The 24,653-nt window shown below is 35.0% G+C and overlaps 1 protein-coding gene across 1 annotated transcript in view; it reads right to left on the bottom strand.

The window, feature by feature from the left end:
• The window catches only part of LOC125231209 (putative inorganic phosphate cotransporter), a 38,607-nt gene extending 14,221 nt beyond the window's left edge, over positions 1-24,386 (bottom strand). Inside the window, exon 1 of the mRNA XM_048136583.1 lies at positions 24,187-24,386. Within this exon, the coding sequence (XP_047992540.1) occupies positions 24,187-24,217 (31 nt within the window). The 5' untranslated portion in view covers positions 24,218-24,386. The remainder of the gene's footprint in view (positions 1-24,186) is intronic.
• Positions 24,387-24,653: the final 267 nt, after the last annotated feature.

Below are 24,653 nucleotides of genomic sequence, written 5' to 3'. Positions count from 1 at the left end.
AGAGGTATTGTTTTTAGTTTGTTAGCTTCCTTTTCACCTATCATTATTTCTGCCATATCCACAGCCGCCGGCAAAATGAGACTTTCGGCAATTGTATGCGGTTTCCCAGCTTTACCCACACGAAATGCAACACGGTAGCTAGCTAAAAGGGCTTTCTCATTTCCATCATATACCTGAAAATAAATAATAAAAGAATATTATAATTTAGACTTTCAACGTAATAAATACAGTATGCGTGTAACAGAACTTAATTTTATAAATAGGTTTAAAGTTAAAATTAAGAACAAATCAGTATCAATAGCATTACATGCGTAACAGATCGCAGGTACACTACAGACGAAGTAAAATGAGCCATGAAATTATGTCTTGAATACAGACGCATAGGGAATGAAGTGAAAACTATTTATTTACGCACTACGTAATTTACGACGAATATAATAAATATGACGTTCTTTAATATTGTTTTCATCTAGTATGGAATTGTAAAAATAACAATAACTGCCAAAATCATACATCTGTGAAAATTGTACTAAATTTAACTCTTACTTACCTGCACCAAATTAGCTTTTTGCTGTTTAAGTGCATTTAATTTGCGTTCAAAAAACTCCAGTGGTTTGTCTTTGAAATTTTCGTGATTACTTGTAAGATGCCGCAGAAGTTTAGATGGTTTCAAACTTTCACGTGATAACACTTCATAGCAAATAACACATTGTGGTTTATCATTCATAAAACAAAAACCATATTTCAAATAGTCATCGTCATATTTCCTATTTTTCTTCTTTTTAGGCTCACTGCCAGATGACAATCCAGACGTAGAAGGCATCGAAGATCGCTTTAAAAACTTATCCATTTTTTGTTACAATTACTTAATAATATCCAAGTCCCTTAGCTACGAATTTACACTCCCGTAATAAGAAAAAATAATGGGTAGGTTGAGAAATAGAATCCGTTCCAAAACGCATATCATGTAACTGAGTGAAGGATAGAAGGGTGCGTTTCAAATTTGTTTTACTTGTTATGTGTATTTTTGGCGTAGAAACGAGGTATGGGGGTCGCGAAAAAATTTGAGAGGTCATAAAGGGCCGTGACACCATAAAGTTTGAAAAACACTGATCTAATCTGTACGAGTAGCCTATAACGAAACGGGAACAAGTGCAAAAAATATAGTTAACACGTTATTGATTCAAATAAAATGAGTAGGTATGTATAAAACCAATTCGTATTCGTTCGCTACATTAACATAAATCTTAAAATTCACCTATTTTTTTAAATACAAACCAGCACGGCAATAAGTCGATCAGTCCGCCGGCCGCCTCGTGTGTTCAATACCCGAACGGAGCCGAAGTCCGTGCCTTCGGCCGTCCGGCCCCGAACGCCGATTCGGCACTACACGCGCGAACGGCACTACACGGGAACGGACTTCGGCGGGTTCGGGTAGTTCGGACGCTTAGCACCGCCGGGGCTAAGGGGCCGGGCGCACGGATCGGCGGGTAGTGACGAATATCCAGAGCCCTAGTCTTTACTGTATACTTTACCTTTATATTTAGCATAAAAACTTCCTTGTACCGATAAGCTTCTGAGCTGCTTATGTTTATTGTGAATGATATTTAAGTAATTAAATATAAGATAAATAAATAAAAAAAATAAAAAAGCCTTATATTTCTTACAACTTATAGAACGATAAAATACAATTTAAACTTATTTCTACATAATCTAATCTAATACATGTTATATACTAATACTTTTAACTATTGTGGTTTGTAAGAACCCCTCGCTACTCGAAGGTGAAGGCCTCCTCTAGTGATCTCCAAGCGTCTCTATTGTTTGCTTTATGCATCCATTGATCACCAGCAAGTTTTACTATGTCGTCAGTCCATCGGGCTTTGGATTTGCCTTGCTAATTAAATATATTCCACATTTAACATTTTTTGAATTTACTTATTTAGAAATTAAAGGAAAAATGGTAAAATTCACACCTTCGCCGGGACTTGAACCTGCAAACTACTGCTTTGTGGGAAATATTGGAGCAGTCGCTATGACCAACTGAGCCACGGAGGCCTGCTGGATGCATGCGATTTTTTCCATGTCTTCCCTCAATTCCTGAACGCCTAGCGTATTTATTTATTTTCTCCTTCAATGTTTTCTCCCGACTTTACTTCGTTTAACGCTTCAAACGCATTAATCGCGTCTCCTTGACTTTTCCACCACCAACAACCTCATGAAAGTCATGAAACGTCTGAAACGCAGTTCTTTATCAATGTATCTATTTAATTTTAATAGTATACCTGCAACAAGTATACCTGTGGTGTTTTTATGTTATAAAAAACCGGCCAAGAGCGTGTCCGGCCACGCTCAGTGTAGGGTTCCGTAGTTTTCCGAATTTTGCTCAAAAACTACTGAACCTATCAAGTTCAAAACAATTTTCCAAGAAAGTCTTTATAAAGTTCTAATATTGTGATTTTTTTCATATTTTTTAAACACATGGTTCAAAAGTTAGACAAGGGGGTACACACTTTTTTTTCCTTTAGGAGCATTATTTCCGAAAATATTAATATTATCAAAAAACGATTTTAGTAAACCCCTATTCATTTTTAAATACCTATCCAACAATGTATCACACGTTGGGGTTGGAATGAAAAAAAAATATCAGTCCACACTTTACATGTAGGGGGAGTACCCTAACAAAACATTTTTGTCCTCTTTTTATTTTACCACTTTGTCGGCGTGATTGATATATAATACATATTGGTACATTTGGTACCAAATTTCAGCTTTCTAGTGCTAACGGTCACTGAGATTATCCGCGGACGGACGGACGGACGGACGGACGAACAGACAGACATGGCGAAACTATAATAAGGGTTCCTACTTGACTACGGAACCCTAAAAAGTTGATTAATTACAAAAACTCGCTTCATGGGTATAATTACCATGTCCGGGGAAAACCTTAAAAACATACAAAAACGTCAAAACAGTTTTTATGCTTCCATGAGTTTTTTTGCTAAAACGTGTGGACGCATATTCGTTGTTTACCTATAGGTACTTACATATTATAATATATCATTTCGTTACAGACAGCCTCAGTTTAACCTGCTCGCACTTATCACTCATATCGATGGGAATGAAGAGCACGCACGAAATATTGGCAATCGGATTAAATTAGTTGCGTCAAACAACTCAGGTAAATAAATACTTACCTACTTTATATTATAATAATTAATAACACTAATAACTTATTGACAATAATGACAGTCCAACGAACAGCCTTATCAAAGGGCAGAAAGTTTTTGAGCAGAGACACAAAATTAACAACTTGTACTAATTTAATATTTCATATAATGCGAATATTGATAACATAATCCAAAATAAATGCCATATACCTACAATGGACGTACCAGTCTTCAGTGTCCATGGCTGGAATCGAACTAGAGAGGACTCCGGTTCGAGTTCGGTATACAGGTTACCGGACAGCTGCTTAAGCCGCTGGGACCCGACCCACTATAGAAGTATAGACGATAGATAATAAAGTTAATTCGAACATCGAATTCAGCAATGGGTACTTCATGCCTTAGTATTTTTTTGTATTGTATACCTACTTATGACACTTATTCCGGTTCACAGTTTTTAGGGTTCCGTACCAAAAAGGTACAACAGGAACCCTTATGGTGCGACTCTGTCCGTCTGTCTGTCCGTCTGTCACATTCCTAAATATCTCGAGAACTACTAATGCTATCAACTTGAAATTTGGAATAGTTGTGAACATTGTAAACCTCTACAAATAGAAAGTATAATTTTTTTAAATATATTAATTTTAATTGTAGAAAATGGCCAAAATGAAAGGGGGGCAAACTGTAAATTTCAAGTTACTAGGTCAAGTGGGGTATCGTTGGAAAGAGCTCAAATTGAACGTAAATAAACTATTTTTTATAATTTTTTTGTCGTGGAAAAAAAGAATTTTGAAGGAAAATGTAAAAAAAAATACCGTTCCCCCCCCCTTATCTCCGAAGTTTACCAACGAAAAATTATGAAAATTTTAGTAAACATTGGTTTTATGCTATATATTACAGGAAAAATATAATCGGGTTTGTATTTTGAATACTTTTTTTTGAATTCACAAAAAACTTTTCAGATTTTTACATTCAATTTACCCACCCTTGCGGATGTATATCGTACTTAAAATTAATACGAGATGTTACGTAAACCATCTTCTGTCCAATAAAGTAAAAACTGTTTAAATCGGTTAACATTATAAAGAATTATCCCTGAAAAACCAGGTCGCGCAAATTAGTTAGCAAATTGACCGGGAGATGGCGCTATACACTATAATACTCATTAGTGCCTATACTTTTGTCTTCTAGTCAAGTCATTAGAGTTATATGAAAATATGAGATTATTTTTACTAGGTAGTTTAAAAGAAAGTTTGTACGGAACCCTCGGTGGGCGAGTCCGACTCGCACTTCGCCGGTTTTTTTAGTTATGTTTCAGCAGTAGTGTGTCTACCTACTTGAGATATCACAACGTATTTTCATATAAAAGAATCGTGTATAAGGTACAGCGGGGCAAATCTCGACTGGGGGGCAATTGTAACTAATCAATTTTTTCCATTATTACACTAAGATGTTGAGTTCTACATGTATCTTCTGAACACGCCTACCATATATAACCGGTGGACACTCTATTTAATAATGCAAACATTGTAAAACATGGAAAAAGTGGACCAGTTACATTTGTCCCCCAGTCGAGATTTGCCCCGCTGTGCCTTATATCAGGGGCGGCTCACTCCGCGATCCTTTCACCGCGCTACAAGTACATGCCGGCGGCCGCGAGTTCGCGGCCCATTCAGTGGCGAAGACCTTCGCGCGGCGCAATAGAATTCAATGTCGTCTGCACGCGTGCGGTCCGTTTGTTAATGTAGGTAATAATTTAGAATGGCGGCGTTTTGTGAACTTCAAAGGAGTGAGCCTTCTGTACTTGTACTATTATATATTCTGTGCTTATATTCATAAATAAATAATAATACACTCGCTGAGCCAGATATAGCGAAGATTCAACTATGTAAACAAGATTTACATAATTATGTATTTACTATTTCTGTTGTTATTGCTATTCATGCAACTACATATATATTGATATTACCTATTTATAAATTCAGTCTACTTAGGTACGGAGGGTTTTATCAAAGCAGTTACCTAAATACTCAAGTGATACAAAGGCACTACATCTTACAATCTTACAATAGAACCGTAACTGGAACCAGGGGTAGAACACTCCCGAGCGGTTGATTCTGCCTCGCATTGCTCGTAGCAATTATTAGGGTTGGTATAACTTGACGTCTCTTTTCGTGAGGTACCACAGATAAGATAATTTATTGGTTTTTGACAACCCTAAATAGTCGAAAGGGATGGTGTCATGCTAAGAAAGAGACATTACAATTTGACCCTGAACTGCACAAACTTCGGTTTGTAGGAAATGTCTTTTCTGTACATAAGTAGGTAGGTGCTATTATTTATTCTGTACGGGAACCATGACGTTTTGAATTTCGAATTCCACCTTGTCACCTGGCGCTTTCAGTTACACCATTGCGTGTACTAGGTTAGACTCCTTTATGTCTAATTTGTTACAGCTTTTAAGAATATAATGATGTTTTATTTTTAAACAAAAACGTCTTTCAAACGCTTTCCACGCGCGTACATGAAACCAAATAATTAAATTTCTACAGTAAGAATAACTAATTATCCTTTGTATGGATTTAAATTTTATTGCTTCATAGAAAATAATGTATTTAAACTATTTATACTTACTAACCGGGCTGAAGTTATAATGCTTACAGTATCTAACACTTTATGGGACCTACTTAATTTCCAAAATTATTATTCGTCGTCACCTCTACATAGTCTAAGTCTGAATGTAGGTCGCATAGAATATACCTACAGCGGAATTCACTCATGATTTTAAAATTTACGGGCGTACCTATATTTAATGAATGCAATTATCGTACATACTTCCTTACCTGTTTGTATTTTTCAAGATTTTAATTATTCTGATTTTATATTTCACAACATTTCGGTCGATTAATTCTAAATGTTAGGTGGAAGTTGGTGCATTATTAAATCGTATGATGTAATGTAATTGACACAAAAAACAGCCAAATTAGAGTATGTGTTTTAACGTGCTTATTTCTTGCTCGAGTGAGCTTCAGAGATAGTCCTGCCCCTTAGAATTTAAAAATAAAGCGGCTAAACAAGTTTGAAGGCAGATCAACACGTTTATTTATATTTTATTAACACCAGCCACCTCATTTATAGTAACATTATGCTTAATAGTGTGAGCTAATTCCTAATAATACATTACTGGATAATTTGACTCCTAGATGATTGACAATATTTGTTCAAGGAATAGTAAACTACCTATAGCAAAAATATTAACCAAATTATACAATACAGGTGGCCAATGGTGGTATCTTTGTAAAATTAAAATATGTGCGTACCTATAAACATAAAACTAAATTAGGAAAACATAATATAAACAGTTGACATAAAAGTAAACTTATATTTTTACGGGTACCTAAGGTTTTTTCTTATCTGTATGCACAAACGCTCACGATAATATCTCTTTCATAGCTACCTATCTCTATCGCTCTTGCGTACTGGCGCGACAGGGCCAGACTACATTTTTGTGGCGTTTCGGTGCGTTTCTCGTCGCAGAATGGCTACGGCCAAACGGGATACGCCTGGCCCCGTAGCGCAAGCGCGATAGAGATAGATATCTACTAGCGCTTCGTTTCGACGCCAAACGAAAAATGAAACGTAGTCCGAAACGTAGTCCGGCTCTGTCGCGCCAATACGCAAGAGTGACAGGGATAGATATCTACTAGCGTTTCGTTTCGTGAGCGTTTCGTGAGCGTTAGTGCCATTCGGCTACGCACCCAGAAGTGTTATGTTACTGAAATTTTGAATATATCTTTAAGTGCATCGATATACCTACAAATCTAACTAGAGATACAATTGATACAATTTAATCACGAGTATTATCTTGATCTAATTGCAGATACGTTACAAAGATATAGGTATTTACCTTTTACCTTCCTTAAGATGATTGATTGGGAATTCACTACGATATAATCTATAATTATTATCTCTAGGAAATCATATGTGAAGGCATTTTGTAAATTAGACTTTTATTTGTTTACGAGTTTGTTATATTCTTTGTACTTGTTACGAGTAGGTACTATAGGCATGAGTTATAGGAAAATAACCATATATTGTAACGCTACACTCGTATGTGTATAATATTAATATGTGTAAATATTCTGTATAATAGGTACATACAGCGTGTGGATTCCATACGGGCGAATAATATATTCAGTTATAGTATCTGATCATACGAATCGTATGGGATAGTCATTTTTATTAAAAAGTGTTATTAAGAGTAAGTTTTTTTTAATCTGGCCAAGCAACAATGTACGCCGTCCAACTTAATTTGAGATGACATAAACGTCATGTCGTAATGACGTTTAGGTAGGTACGCTAATTGATGTGGACGTAATAGGTACATTGCATGCTGAATTATTATGTATGAAAAAAAAATCTCATATATTAAAAAAAACATATAGTTAGTCTCCTTAGGTCCGAGTCCGATACTAATCGTTATTAAGATATTCGCCCGTATGGAATACACACGCTGTATAATGTAACTAACAAGTGATTGTCAAAAGTTTGTGCAGATCATCACGTCTTCGATATTGATAAAAAATTGTAAGCTGATATAATGAATGAATATTTGCATGATGCTCCAACATCCATTCAGATAATTATATCAATTCAGATACCTAATTACTAAAGATCGTTATCAGCGTGCTGTATTGATGGCAGAGTATGGTTGGCAAAAAAACAAATACACAAGTATTTAAAACATTATATACTTAACAAATTATGATATATATATGTATACACATTTATAATTACTTATCTAAATTACATTGAATAAATAACTAAAATTTGTTCAACAGATTTGGCTGTCAGTCGTTCGTCGTTCACGTCGATTAGTAAAATCCATTTTAAATAGTCAGAAGTTACAGGAAGGTAATTTAACTCTATAAAATACTGCACGCATTTTTTGTTGACGCCCTCCGACATATCCACCAGTGAAAATGTAAGTATTTGGTTTTTTTTTTGACAACCGTACCATTTGCCACGAAAAGTGCACCTTGATAACGATTTTTACTAGTTACCTATCTCTCAATTGCGAATATTACTTATTTTTTAGTATATTTTTCAGGAAGTGCGTCATATTTTGTAAAACTTACCCTATTCTTATATGTCAACTAGGTGAGACCTTGTTTCCATGTCTAATTTACTTTAATGTAAATTTATTTTAATCATTATACCTACCAAGCTGTTTCTTATGCATCTAAAATTCCAAAAGGAGGAATTTTTCATTTCGGTTGTTCATTTCGACTCAACCGATTTCGAAAATTATTGTTTTGCGTATAAATATTTCACTAGTTTCACTAATACATCAGGTTAAACTCCATTTTTAACGAAAAAATTGCATTTTCAAAGAGTTTTGTGAAGGATGTTTTTTATACATACGTAGGTATGTATTATGTATATAATATATATTTGGTGGTGACGGGTTAAGAATTTCACCACCCCCTTTCTTCCCGTGGGTGACGTAGAAGTCGACTGTGGGTTATGGGTTAAATTGTGGCGTAGGCGAGAGGCTGGCAACCTGTCACTGCAATGTCACAATTTGGTTTTCTTTCAGCCCCTTTTTGCCAAGAGTGGCACTGAAACTTAGTAGTTCATGTGCTCTGCCTACCCCTTTATGGGATACAGGCGTGATTATATGTATGTATGTATGTAATATATATTTGAGCTCTAATCGCTAGAAAAAAAATACGGAAATGTACTTACATGACGATTTTTTAAATAATTTAAATGTAAATCACAGAATTCACAGAGAACCTCCTAGGGGTTGGTCTGTGATGGAAATCGTGTGAAATAATGTTTTCCCTGATAGTCACGTTGGCAGAATATAGCTCAAATGACGTTTATATCAGTTACCTATTGTATCGTGACAACGCGTCACGTGAAAACCCATTGAACCGTCAAAATCACTGCATGGTCAATATGTATACCTAGTTGTTTACAGTTTTACACTTCGATATGTAGGTTTTAGATACCAACCTATTAATACCAAACTGCTTAATGGAGGCGCGCAGAATGCTACATCTTGTTTCCTTATGAATCTTACATACATACATACATACAATCACGCCTGTTTCCCAGAGGGGTAGGCAGAGATCACGGATTTCCATTTACTACGATCCTGACAAACCACTTTCGCTTCACACACTTTCATAACGTTTCTCATACACGCTCGTCGGTTTCGAGTACTTCTGACCTGGCCTTTTTGCAATATTTCCCCGATTTGATCAAGAAAAGTCTCTTGAATCTTATGATTTGGAATAATAAGTAGCAACAAACCTTCATATCTACTAAACAAACTTCCTTTGCCACACAGTTCGGCTATCTTTCGTGGCAGCTTCCGGTATGCTGCCACAAAATGCTGGAATAATACTCCTCTGCCAGGAAGAAACGCTCAATTACTTATTTCATTTAAAAACAAGTTAAAACTTCATCTGTTCATTCTTCAAAGTTCTCACTAGACTATTAGGAAGTTGCCTGTGTAGTAAGACTTCTCATTTTGCGTCGGGGGTTAAAAGATGACTATCTTCTTCGGGGTACCACCAATTTTGACTAGACTTAGTCAAAATTGGTGGTACCCCTAAGGTTCCAACCTTGGATTATAAGCGTTTAAAATTGAAAAACCCCAAGACACCATGACGCAAAACCGCAAGTCTAACTTTCTAACAGGTAAGGTGAAATACCCCATAATGGACGGTGATGCCATTATGGACAAAAAAACACAAATCCTTAAAAATAAGTATCTAAAATTAGTTTCTAAAAACTGACGGCTATGTACCATAAACTAGAGTTGTAGAGCTGTTTCATTTTGAAGTTTCAATTAATTCGGTTATTTCTGAAGGATTTGGCGACTAGATAAAATTCATCAGTTTACTGAAAAAAATATCAAGACGAATTCTTAGTAATGTTGCTAAGAGAGTTGAGTTCATGTATAAAAAAATAAAAAAATAATACTCGGTGTAAACTTGAATGCGTTTTACTTACTGCATTAAGCATGAGATAAGGTATAAAACATACTAGTTTGTTGCTCCAAACATGTAACGAAATGGCGTTATTTTGCGAGTGTCCATTACTGGAACCCAAAAACTGCCTACCTCCTATGATGGACAAGGAACAATTTACAAAACCAAAATTTACAAGAAACAATCCTATGTTAAAATAACTCAAACTAATTGTATTTATGGTATATAAAATTGACTCATTGAGTATCAGTTGGCTTTAAAAGTAAAATTTTAAACTTATTTCACTGTCCATAATGGGGGATCCATTACTGGAGAACTGCCGTCCATAATTGGAGAAAAAACACCTAGTTTTAATTTGTTAAGTATGAAGAAACTAATAGGAGTATCCATTCTGCAATACGCTTGAAATGTAAAAGAAGGATAGGACATTCAAGATTTAACACGCTTAGCGGTAGAATTTTTACATTTATGAGGGAAATATCAAAAAAAGACGAAAATTTTCCTTAAACTGTCCATGATTGGGTCCGTTACCTTACCTACCTACCTAGTGCACCTACGTAGGCAACGTGACGACATTACCAAACGTATTGTCTAAGAACTAAAACTATGGTGACAGCACATGGTTATAAATTGTGGTGTTACACGGTGCGCAGACAAGAAGGCCGTTACGCTCCCTCTCTACGCTCTTCCGTATTAGTGAGACAGAGTGCGATAACAAAGCGAGAAAATAATAGGCCACAGAGCGCGAACGAATGACCACTGTCTACGCACCCTAAGTCATAAGCTGAAAAGTACATCATTTAGAATTATTTGTTGTAATATTTACCTACGTACCTACACATAATACACCCTGTTATTATCGAACTCGAATTATAAAAAAAAAAATTACTGAACAAGTGTGTGGCATCCCCATCCCTAATGTTACCACTTCCTAATGTTATTTGTTTTGACATGTGCCGTCAAACACTTCACAGTGACTTTAATGTTATGATTAAGGTCCTCTCACACTAATTAATCCATTTATTACGTATGGAAACGATTTTTTTTTTCAAATTTAACAAAGCGATCGGTATACAGGATGGTTCATGATGAACCTAACTACGTGTCGAATTTAACGGAAAACAAAAAATATACGGTGCATAAATAGTATGTGTGATATATGATGCCATTTCGTGGCACTTCATGCCTTTCTATCTTATTGTTATTATGTGTATTTTGTCTGATAGGATGATCCAGAAACACTCCAACTAATAGATTTACAGTTACTGACATAATATAGATTTTTTTTTCAAATGGTCCTAGAATCTTATTAATTTCTTATATTTGGATGTATTTGTATCTAATGAATAGTTGATTGTGCCTACAGCCTGAAAATATAAATTATTGTCTCGGAGGAAATATAGACTGGAGTAGCCTTCATGTTCCGTCTACGTACAAATAATTCTGCCAAGATTCGCGGGAGGTGAGGAAATAACACATGTAAAGGAGTACTCACAAATGCAAAAAATATTATTGTCAATACACACGCACATTATGATAAAAAAATAACACATGCTCATTATGATGCACACAGACATATCACACATGTAAATACTTCGTAGAAACACAGTGTATACGGACACTAAATGCGCACGTGTGTGTCTCAAACTATAGGGATGAGGCAGGCATCGATAACTGAAGTCGATAATAATTAATGAAGCAAATTATAATTTTAATGATGTCGTTGTTTTTTCTAGATCTGTTTAATGTTTGGCACTATTATAATCATATTAAAATTCACTAATGACAATCCTGGGTAGTAGGTATCACGCGGGTGGACTAGCGATGGATAATAGGATTAGTAGGTAAAGAAATATTTGACATTTTGACAAAACATTAATTTATTTTTCCAGACTAACTAATCAACAACGTTTACTGCGGTTGGTGGTACTAAATCATTATAGACAAACTTGGTTAAATAAATAAACTAGAAATGGTTTAGTCTTCATTAACTGTTTTCAATACTGGTTCAAAGTGTAAAGTTTATTAAGTACATGTAATAAAACTCAAATCATTCTCTTTCGGAAAATTGCAAATATATTTCAAATGAATTGTGTGATCAAGGTTTGCAAATCATACTTTTTTATCGATAGTTGGTATTTCATCGACCATGCCCACATCTCTACGACGAAGTCTCGGTCAAATGATTTTTCTAATTTTCAATTTTATTATCCTTGTCAATATTATTATAATATGCTCTATTCTAATTGAAATTAGGTTAATTCTTACAAAATATATAAATGAAGTCTCGTGGGGAGTGCGTCTTTTTATGAATAAATTGATATATAAATATCGATTACAAGTGTTCACAGCACAAGCGGGCATTTTTAATTACCAGTGATATGTGTCGTGGCGATTCTGTGAATGAGCATGAATCGATTGTGAAATTGTATTTACGTGACTTTATGAACATTTGTTCAAGTTTTTTGGCAGAGGGGTAAGTAACTGAAAGGCTACTCCAGTCTATATTTCCTCCGAGATTATTGTAGGTAAATGAACACTGTACAATCTATACATACTCGTACATATAATCTGTTAGGCATTTGTTTCATAGTTTTAAATAATTATGTACATGTGATAGGTTAATCATAATCAAACAAAGCATTATTTCCAATAGAGCATTCCTTCTTTTGTTTGAATCTTGCACGTGCTTCGTTCTTTAAGAATGTAACCTTTTGTAACAAACTAAGTAGGGTATTTATTACCTATATGTATACAAGGTGACTGGTCAGTATGGGAAAGTCTGAAACTATAAGACATCATCGATTTTAACAAAAACTGCATTTGCAAAGGCCGCTGCTGTTGCTGCAAAGGGTGTTCTAAATCGACACTAGTTACGAATTTCTTTTCGCACATGTATCGTACGACGATTTCAGTACAGATGATCCTCTGTAGTTTCGACCTGACCAAAAATTACCCACTTCTCGCACTAATGCGATAAAAAAGCACCGTCTGTACTGAAAAACATTAAGACAGTCCAGATATGGGAACATTGACTAAAAAGCTTTAAATTATAGCTATGTTTGTGTACACGACTTGATGTCATTTATGTACCTACCTATTTAATTCGCAACGCTCGAAATACTAGTAGTAAAATTTTATAATCACAGAAGCAATTTACGTATACATACATACTACATTATCCATTGAGGTATCGTCGGATGACAAGCAAAAGTCACTAAGTACACTTTTTAAAAAAGCCATTTTTTTTGGTACAATGTAATATTTTTTCATCTATTTGCTAATGACAAACACATAAATGCCATAAAAACAATTTAAAACTCTCTTACGATTTACAAAAAATCATTAAATACTAACGCTATAATAACACTCGGCAACAAAAACTCACTGTTTCATTTAATGAGTTTGTCCTGCCTAAAGTTTGCAAGTTGCTCGCAGTTAATGATATTTCGGTACTGTTAATGATAACCTTGTAGAACATGCTATCTATTAGGTATTATTATTCAAGTAGTTTTCATACCGTATCAATATACAACCTATAACCGCAAAATTAAAATTTTGAAAAAACCCCCGACCGCGACCGATTTTCATGAAACATGGCTTAGAACACTCCCGACTAACTCAGCCTTAAAATAAAAAAAACTAAATCGAAATCGGTTCATCCATTCGGGAGCTACGATGCACAGACAGACACACATACAGACACACAGACACGTCAAACTTATAACACCCCGTCGTTTTTGCGTCGGGGGTTAAAAATAGTAACATTGATTTACACGTCAAGTAATTGCAGTTGAATTGTCACTTAGAAATAATGTAATATAATACGTTATGCGTGAAATAAACGTTATAAAAATATAAGATGTCCTTATTAGATGAAGCTTCAGGAGAAATGTATATTCCTAGGAAAGCTACCGGTCTCGTGAAGGTAAGAATTGAAGAAATATTCATCTGACGCCTCTTGTTTATATAGATTTCGCTAATAATTATACAAATTTCATATTCAGGCAAAGAAGATACAACGGACATTACTGGTAGCACTAAAAGCAGCGTACAAAAACTTGCAACCTATTTCAGAACAGAAAAAGGCAGATCTCATCAAGCTAGTAAAGCTAAGCAGATACCACAAGAATTCGCTCCGTTTTATAAGAATCTTAAAACGCTGAAATCGCTCCGAAATCGCTTGCCGGAGTCAAATTACGACGAATCGGAAAGAAGTGATTCCGAAGCCGAGACTGATATTTAAGTACTTTTAATTGCCAAGATAAATTAGTTTATTTTTATTACCGAGTTGGTGTAAAGTTTTAATAAGGGTTACCGCTGTTCATACAAATGTTTCACTATATACACTGATTTTTCAAAACTGCGGCAGCAAAAACTCATTATGCATAATAACTATTAAAATACAGATGAAATTATTAATATTTGCATTATCATATATTTGCCACATTTTTTAATACTGAAAAAAATGCATTACACTTGATTTAAGTAATATACGGATTTATTAAGTCGAAAAATATCAAAACATTGATTATCTCCATTGTGTCAATTTGGTACTTAAGTGACTTTTGCTTGTCACCCGACGGTATATGTATTGAGGTATATAAACCTCAATGACATTATCATTAATAAAATATATTATACATAGGTACATAGATACGAGTGTGCTCTGAGCCCTCTAAGGCTACGTTGGTCATCTCATCAATGTTAGGCGCTTTACACACAAGGCGATATTGTGCGCGCGAGCTTTGTACTCTTTTCGCAATTATATCGTAGGTAATCTAGGACACTGGAAGGAATTGCTGGAATTGAGCTAACGAAGACAAATAATTAAATAAATATTTGAGGACACCTTACACAGATCAACCTAGCTCCAAACTAAGCAAAGCTTGGGGAGCTAGGCGACGATATAGATAAATACATAATATTGCTCAAAGGTTAACTGGAAGAGATCCCTTAAAGAGATAAGTTCGCCTTTGTACTTATAATAAGCTCTTTTTCCTGTGTGTTGTATTATTTTCTGGTACAATAAAGTGTTTTACTACTACTACTACTACTAATACATACTTATATAGATAGAAAACGACCATGACTCAGGAACAAATATCTGTATTCATCACACAAATAAATGCCCTTGCCGGGAATCGAACCCAGGACTGTGGCTTAGCAGGCAGGCACTACACCTACGCCAGACCGGTCTTCAAAAATGTAACGCGACTGTACATTTACATGTCCCTAATGTGTGTTTCCGTTACGTTACCTGGAAGCATTCAGTGTAACAAATCACACAGTTCAATGTCACGGTTATTGTGTAAACTTTATCGTGAAAATGTACCTACATAATACAATTTTGATTGTGTACATAATACGCGCTTCACAAACAAGATACCACTCGCACACATTTGGATGTGTTTTGTAATGTTTTATAGGTACTTTAGTAGGTGTAGGTAGCTGAGTGTTTTATCTTACCGATCGACGATCTTCCTTCTAAATTTTTAGCAGTTAACAAAAAATCGAACACATAATAAGAGCTACCTACCTACCTTACCGGATTTGAAACTTGTTTGAAACTAGATTCGCCGGCATTCTAGACGGTTAGTTCACTACCAAAACCGTTTCAATGCGCAGACGATACGTTATTTTTTTTTTGCTATTTAAATAAATATCAAAAATACTTACACAGTGTGTAAATCTAAAACAGGCAAAACCTTAACGGAGGATAGTCTAGGAAATAAGAAATATAATTAGATAAATATTACTTAGAATTTAAATAAAAATTATATCCATACGAAATGATTCGGCCCGCAATGTAATGCAAACACAATCGCGTGCCAGTTTGTCATTAACTGTCATCGCACACATTTTTACAGTAGGTAGCACAAAAAATTAAAAAAATGGGGTGAAAATTAAGAGTAACATAAAAACACATAATAACTTTATGTCTGGTTTAATGTACCTATCGCCCGTATAAGGGTTACACAGTGCATGCATTTATTTATTTATGCATTTCATACATACCAGCATACCTACATACAATTTTTCCATGAAAGCGTTATTTTTCTCAACATTTCCTCAAACATAAACGTCCTTTTTCATAGTGGACATACTCGTATCTGATCCATGTCGAATTTAGAGCTAATAAGTATTTGAATTTTCTTAACATTATCTTATATTTATTTAGTTTGAATCGAGCGAGTTGTAACAAAAACAGCTAAAAACTTGAAGCACTGTTGAAATAGTTTTCCATAGAATTTCCCAGTGTAATTTACTTGCATATCACTACAATCCAATAAGTTCAATACTTACTTAAGCGGTCCACACAAAGCAGACGTCGTCGTGGTCAAAAAGTATGTCGCCCGCGAGTGATAAAGTTGCCATACACTTTATTAACTCGCTCGATTCAAACTAAGTAAATATAGGATAATGTTAAGAAAATTCAAATACTTTATTAGATTTCAATTCGACATGGATCAGATATGTCCACTATTTAATAATAGTAGGTATTCTCACGATTCGTACAATGTCCTTGACCGAGTGATAAAGGACGCAAAAAGTGACAGGTCAACGTGCGACTTTCTTTGCGTCGTTTTCGTTCCAAGATCCGTTTTTTTGTTAGTGAAAGTGAAATATGGTATACGCCGTATACAAAATTTAGATAACTGCCGTGTATTAAAAAAAGTCCACGCAATAGTTAGCTAGTTAAAATGTGAAGAAATATGATATTTTTATACTAAAGTTCCTATTTTCTATCCTATGTCGCAGATCCTAAAGGTCTAGTTATATCGTTGAGTTGTATTTATATTTAAATTTTCTATTTATCAAACTGGCATTTTACAAGTCTTACCGTACAAAATAAAACCTATTTTTAGTTAAAACCCTTTATGTCGCTTATTCTTGTCATTTATTCCAGGACCGGCCTTACATCTCTCAAACAAATACTAATTATATATAGTTCTATTTATTTGTATTGTAATCCTATTCGAGCACAACTACATGATACCTAACTACATAACTACTCAAACGCGTATCGATGTTCGCCGCATAACAGAACTCGTATCGAGGCGGATAAGAATCCAATAAAATCACGTCCGATTCTCGGGAAATTCTTTTATCGTCCACGGTTGCAATCGTCAACATCGGCCAGTATTTGATAACATGGGGGAGCGCGTCGGCAAAACTGTTGACGTTCAACCACCGGCTTAGTTCTACTTGAAACTCACAACACTATTCATTCAATGTTATGTTATGACATATCCGGAAAGCGTTAGGTGACTTAGTAGGTGACAAATGAATGTAAAGAATTGTGAAAATTGTTTATTAGGGGATTCTTTTCTTGGGCTAAAACAAGTGAACGCAGAACATGAAATTCTACTAGATTCTCTCTAGTTATAGAACTTTCGCGGTATAGCTGTGGCTGCCATTACGTGTTATTTCCTTATCAACATTATTTCTCGGTTCTTTCCCATGAATTTAACAATTAAACTCAAATTGAAACTTTATGATGAGACTTGCACCTACCTACATACAACACACTTGGGTCTGGTCTAACAAATGGTCCAAATGGAACTATTGAGTGTCTTCAGTTTTGCGTAAGATCAACTAGAAAAAAGTGCATGTAGACTGTGAATTATTCAGAGTCTAGCATCCTACACATGTAGTGCGAAAAGATTTTCCTTCGTATATTTCCGGAAACGTTCGTATTTGTCATGCTAATTCAGACAGTGTCAGTACGTCTTGTACTGAGACTGACTGATATAGCTTGACATGTTTGTACGTTTCCGTAAAAATACGAAGGAAATTTTTTTGCACTATATCTGTACTCGTCTGAGAATCGAATTATAAAACAGGTATTTGTCTAAATACCTTTTTTATAATATGGAGTACATGAGTGACTAAGTCACTTAACAGGATCTATATTAGGTAACTGCATACAATGCCATTATCGCTATAATTTCAAGAGCTAAGTTTATTTATTTCTATTTACACGGTTGGCTGTTAGTACCAGGTACAGCTACGCTGTAGTTTTGTGTCAGGTGTCGGTTTGTTGCTGGGTATCGCAATATTTACGCCTGCGCTTGAACTTGGCTCTGGAATATTCCACATTTACTGGCGAAGTGAAAGCCGGAGCAAACTGAGCGACCTGCTTCCAGAATATTTCCAATCGTATAACACTGTAGCAAATACATAATATAATTCCGTATAAACAGATTAATTTAATACATACTAAGAAAAATGTAGGGTTTCCTAGCTTGGCACCTTTGGTCGAATCTCGGCTAGATGGCGCGAATAAAATATTTAGCAATTTTAACACATATCAAGCCTACTTTGACAGTAATCTGCTACATACTCGATTTTCTTTGACTGTAGTAAACGTACTAGTGCTGGTCAGTTTCCCAGAAGATGACACTTTTAATTTTAATTCATAAATATATCTTATTAACGAGGATTAGTTATTTTATCAACAAAACTTTACTTCTGTACAAAATACAAGGTGCTCGCGAGGAACCCGCATAACTTGAACCACCCGTTTCAGAGGCCAAAAGAAAGAAAAAATGTTATATGAATTTAAAAATTTTTGGGCAAAAAAAAAGTTTTGTGTTTTTTTTTTCTTTTTTGGACGAATTTTCACATAAAAAGTAAATTTTATCCATAAAGTTGACAATCAAAATGAGTTTCTTAATTTATTTTTCTAAAAACCAAATTTTTTTGAAGTTTTTGTCATCACATTTTGACATCTATCAATGACGACTGTGAGACTATGCTCCACAATTGCGCATCAGAGCCATTAAGAAGACCTTTTGTACTGAATAACAATACGGAAATGTTTTTTTTATTTGCAATAACTTTGAAACTAGACGAAATCTAGAAAAGTTTATATGACATTTTCTCTTAAAATGTGACCAAGTCTTCGCGAGCACCTAGTATCTGCACAATAGGTGATGATACTGATGATACTTAGGTAAGATGATGTCATGAGCAGCAAGCGATGTTTACTCTGGTTTTTGATGACCTTAAATATACTCGCAAATTGACAGTTTTAATTCTTATTGTTTGCAGACACTATGACTACTATGAGGTAACACGAACTGTCTAATAAACTTAAGTCAACAATTCCGAACGCTCAATACTTATTAAATCTTATTTACTTTCAATACACCAAAACCAACTGCTGATAATCCGCGTTAATCGAATTTATGTAATTTGTTTATCGTTAAATTTCGTATACCGTAATTTGTCTGTTTGGAGAGAGTGGTCAGGCATTCTTCGAAATTTTGGCCGCATATATTGACTCATTATCATTAAGGAAATTTACCCGGATTTGGCCATATTTCTCTGTAGCACTAACAAATGCTGCATAACTTGCATAAGCTGTATTAACGACTTTCGTGAAGTAGTGGCGCTGATCATGAATACACGTAATGTTATGGACATGTCAAACAATGCTAGCGGCGGCAATTGGAACTAATTTGACTCCATAAGATCTAACATAGAATAGCCTACAAAGTGAGGGCAGCAACAACCATGCCCCTGGCGAATTCTATACAAGAGGTGCTTCTAAAAATAACGATGTGCAGAACTCGTTACATGCAAACCCGTTCGTTAAATGCAGTTACGGCGCAGGGCAGCGACATCGGGTTACTAATGTCTATGTAGGCCTAAGAGCGCTTCCACATTACAAGCCACACGAACCTAGCCGCCATCACTTAAGATCGAAGCTATTTACACTCTCAAGAGACATTCTGAAATAATATGTAACATGATTTTGCTATGCATATGGCATTAGATACCTACTAGTTTTATAGGAGCGTAGTTTTGCATTATTACTTTCCCATCACGGAACAATGGTGTTCCGGACCTTTGGGAGGCGTGCGCGGGGCCGAAGCCAACGCGTAGAGGCCCATTTGACACTTTAATGAAATGTAAGGGGTACACCGAGCGGATGTTGCCCTTGCCCATATCATGGGACACACGCAGAGGCAGCACACGCCAGGGTGTAAGGATTTGAGAGTTAATGGAATCTAAAATGAACTGGGCTATTTTGATGAAAGTGATGGACTAAATAATGGGCTATGGATAAAAAACCAGACGCCTGCCTAATAAAACGGTATCCAATTTTATTTCCGGCAGACGAGACGGTGACTCGTCGCCACAAGATGGGCCCCCACAAAAAGCGACATCCAAGATGGCTCAAGGGCAACACCGGTGTGAGAACTCAAGGGTGTCGAGAGGTGTACACCGCTTTCTTCCCAGTGGCTGTCAAGCCACTGTACCAACTCGCGTCTTATTATGCAAATTTTCACTTCCATCCCTGGGGCATGTAGCCCTAACGACTCCACTCTGGACGGCCAGCCAAGGCAAGCCAGAGGTAGAGAGTACTGTCCCACCCACCCGCCTTACGGGTAACAGAACTCCCCAGGAGCACTCGGGTACGTGGGGTCGCTGTTCCCCAACAGCTCGCCACAAGCTGCCCTGTGTTGACATTATTACTTATTATCAGGATGATAGGATCCTACAGGATTTAAGCATATCATCTCCGAAAAATATTTTTTTTTTACAAGTTCTATACGTTCATAAATTATTGAAAAACAAACAATATAACAACTATAAATAAACTTAGAAATAAGGAATAAATAAAATAAATTAGATTAAATTAAAATAACTTATAAATAAAAAACCTCACCCAAGTCGCTGCCACCGGGCAAATTTAAATTCAGTTAAAATCGCGAAATTGTATTTTACTGTACACATTTATTCCGAAACCGTAACGTTTTTGGAAGGCTTTACCACTTTTGCTGACCGAAATTAAAATTTCGAATTTTTAACGACCAATTACAGTCTACACGATGTCTTTTTCGAAATTTGGTTAATTTATGTGTTTTTTAAAAAACGCGTTCGGTTCAATAAAAATCAATCAAAAACATGTGAGCAGTCAATCCGATATATCAGCTCTTTTAATGAGACAATCACTATATACGAAGAGATCTGTCAATCGGTAATATTTGTGGTATGCTATCAAAAATGGTCGTTAAGATTACAAGCCACTAATATCGGAAGCACGTAATATATGATAACGTCAGGTATTGATAATGTGAAAAGCCTCTTAGACCTAAATGTGAAAGCCATGGATTTATCATAAATATAACAGCCCGATCAATGACTTATGGTACCGACAAAAGGAAGTGGTTCATAATGATAATCTATATAAACATGGAGTTTGTAGGTGTGATAGGACCGCCACGAAATCGCAGAAAGTAAATTTACTCTTCCATTAAAAATGTCAGGTTTAGACAGTCAAAATGCATACAACAGCATTTTTTGCGATTTTGGTTTCGGTACCGTAGTAAAAGTTACGTACTAAGTAACTATGATAAAAGTAAGTATTATCGACTATAATACTTAATAGAGAATTACTGTCAGAGTAAAATTTGTAGCCACCATCTCTCGACATAATATATGTAGTATTGAAACTTTTGATATGATAAATGTTAGGTATGAGGTGAATAAAATAAACTTCTTGTAAGTAGGTAGTTACTCGTATATCTATCAAACTAGGAACCGACAAGGATGAAGGATTCCAGGGGATCACGGGGGGGGGGGGGTCATGCCCCTAGGAGCCTAGGTTGTTGGCCATACAAATAGACCAACTGACCCCCCCCTGGGCCTGGGCCTTTACCACGTGGATGTTACGAGAACAGTACCTATTACGAATGAATGTGGTAGGGGAGAGCAAAGCCAACGAAAAGGTGGACTGTGTGAGAGATGATATGAAACGAATAGAAGTTAATGATGAAATGAAGTCCGATAGAGAGATATGGAAAAAGACGTGCTGCGCCGACCCCAAGGATAATAAGCAAATGACGATGATTGATTGTTCAATATATGCCACAAGAAGTTCTAGACGTCCTATTAATTTTGTGTTTAATTGTACCATTCATATGTTTAATAACGTGAAAGAATGAAACAATCATAATTCTTGAAACAACAAATTAATCCTGATTTATGATTACTTGAGTTCTTTTTCTAAACACTGACGTAAACAACACTTTATTATATTTATTGTATAGTGTATACATAATCATAAATACATACCTGAGCTGCATATAAAATAATTAACCTTAACGAACTACTTAAGACTGATTAGTGATTGTTGATTAACAAAGATTCAAAATCAAAGAAACTTAGAATTTTATTGATGTTCAAATTTAACCCTCAAACGCATGGTGATGATGATGCATCATATATTTAATGGCCCGTAGCTCAATATGTAGCTATCTAAAATCACATTTATTATTGCTTAAGTAATTATTTTTCATTATTTATTATTATTTAAGAAACGATTAAATAATATAATGATTTATTATTTAAGGATTAAGATGATTAACAAAGATTCAAAATCAAAGAATCTTAGAATTTTATTGATATTCAAATTTAACCCCCAAACGCATGGTGATGAAGATGCATCATATATTTGATGGCCCGTGGCTCAATATGTAGCTATCCAAAATCACATTTATTGCTTAAGTAATTATTATTCATTATTATTATTATTTAATAAACGATTAAATAAATTAAATTATATAATGCTTTATTATTTAAGGATTAAGATGATTAACAAAGATTCAAAATCAAAGAATCTTAGAATTTTATTGATGTTCGAATTTAACCCTCAAACGCATGGTGATGATGATGCATCATATATTTGATGGCCCGTCTCAATATGTAGCTATCCAAAATCACATTTATTGCTTAAGTAAATATTTTACATTATTTATTATTATTTAATAAACGATTAAATAATATAATGATTTATTATTTAAGGATTAAGATGATATGGCGGAAAAGTGTGAATAAACAGGATGATGGCAATTTTTAGTATGTGATTTAGGCTGATTTTTTCAGAGTTAGGCCGGCAACAGACAGTCTGAAAAATTCATAATCTGAATTTGAATTATTATGCAAACTGACACTGACAGATCTGTCTGATTGAACTGACAGGTTGCATACAAATCCAAATTCAGATTATGAATTTTTCAGACTGTCTGTTGCCGGCCTTAATATAATTAGTTTATGTTTAAACCTGTTTGTAATCATAGGGTTTCACAAATAGTGTACCTTTTTATAGTAGTATTTTTTTTTTTTAATAAAACTTACCAATAACGATATATTTATATAAGTAAATACGATTTGGCCTATTTAACTTCTCACACTGATTTAGTATAAAAATCGACCTTATTATTTTTTCCCAGAGTCAGAAAACCATTGTCATATATTAATATCTCGTTAAAAGAAAAATTAATGCATTTAAGGGTTAAATCGACAGTCGATAAATTGCTATTATTGCTAAATTCATAGTTATTTATAAGTTTTTACGAGAACTCAAAACAAGGCTGAATTCTTTTTGGGTCAGTGAGGGCAGTTACCAGATCCTGCTACTCGAAAATGGTCTTAGAAAACCTTTCCTCTTTCTCATTCCATTTCATATTGACGAAGATTTGAGAGAACTCTTGATCTCAACCTTGACGTACCTACTGTTGTTTTCATTGTGTTTTATTTACCTAAGTAGGTATATATTTATCTTTAGATTGAGAATTTTCTCAGATACAGTCATATATTATGTACGGTTGAATAAACTTTTTTTCAGCTTTGCCCGTTCATAAAGTGCAGCAAAAATTGCAAATCCATTTTCACGCATTTTTAGAAATTGAATTGGATTTCAACGCTGCATTATAACAACGACAGTGATATCAATAACGCTAAAAATGGTTTACAGGATTCTTATTATCTTATTTTTATTTTTAATATTACGTTTATATTTAGGAAGGTTTATTAGTTAACAAAAGTTTGGAAACACCAACTTTAGAGACCCGCAGAAATTCAGTGTTGAGTATTTTTGATATTTATTATTATATCATATTTATTATACTTTGATAAGGCATAAAGTAGGGTGTATTTGGAGCGACACAAAAATACCGGTAATAAAAAAGTACAAAACCAGTAAAAAAACTAAGACTCACCTGTAAATTTTTCAAAAGTTAAAATAGCCATTTCGTTGTCAAATAACCAAAGTTCAATTTGCTAATTCACAATTTATTTTCACAGTAGCACGTTCATTTCACGATTTGTTGAGCAGCTTGTAGGTAGGCACCGGCGCGGCGTTAGCGATTGAATGCGAGCGCTCGAAGAGTCTGCGCAAACGCAACAGTGATGTTTAGAGCGACAACCACCGCGAGGTGCGTCTGCGGCGACATTCGAACCGCTCACCGAACGCTTTACTCAACCACTATTTCATGATCAATATTCCCATACATCCTTTCACGGTCTTGGGGTCAAGCTATATTTATAATACACGCTCCTAGGCAACAGCCTTTTTATAAATAAGTTTGGAGGTGTGTCTGTAAACAGTTGTAGTAGCAAAAAGACGTAAGTTAGCATATAATTTTACTAAACACAACTTTTTGTTATTAGAGTTTGTTGGCGTCAC

The sequence above is a fragment of the Leguminivora glycinivorella genome, chromosome 11, assembly GCF_023078275.1.
Source record: "Leguminivora glycinivorella isolate SPB_JAAS2020 chromosome 11, LegGlyc_1.1, whole genome shotgun sequence".
NCBI classification, from domain to species: Eukaryota; Metazoa; Arthropoda; class Insecta; order Lepidoptera; family Tortricidae; genus Leguminivora; species Leguminivora glycinivorella.
The sequence above is the reverse complement of the archived record's forward strand: the minus strand, read 5'-3'. Positions and strand labels throughout refer to the sequence as shown.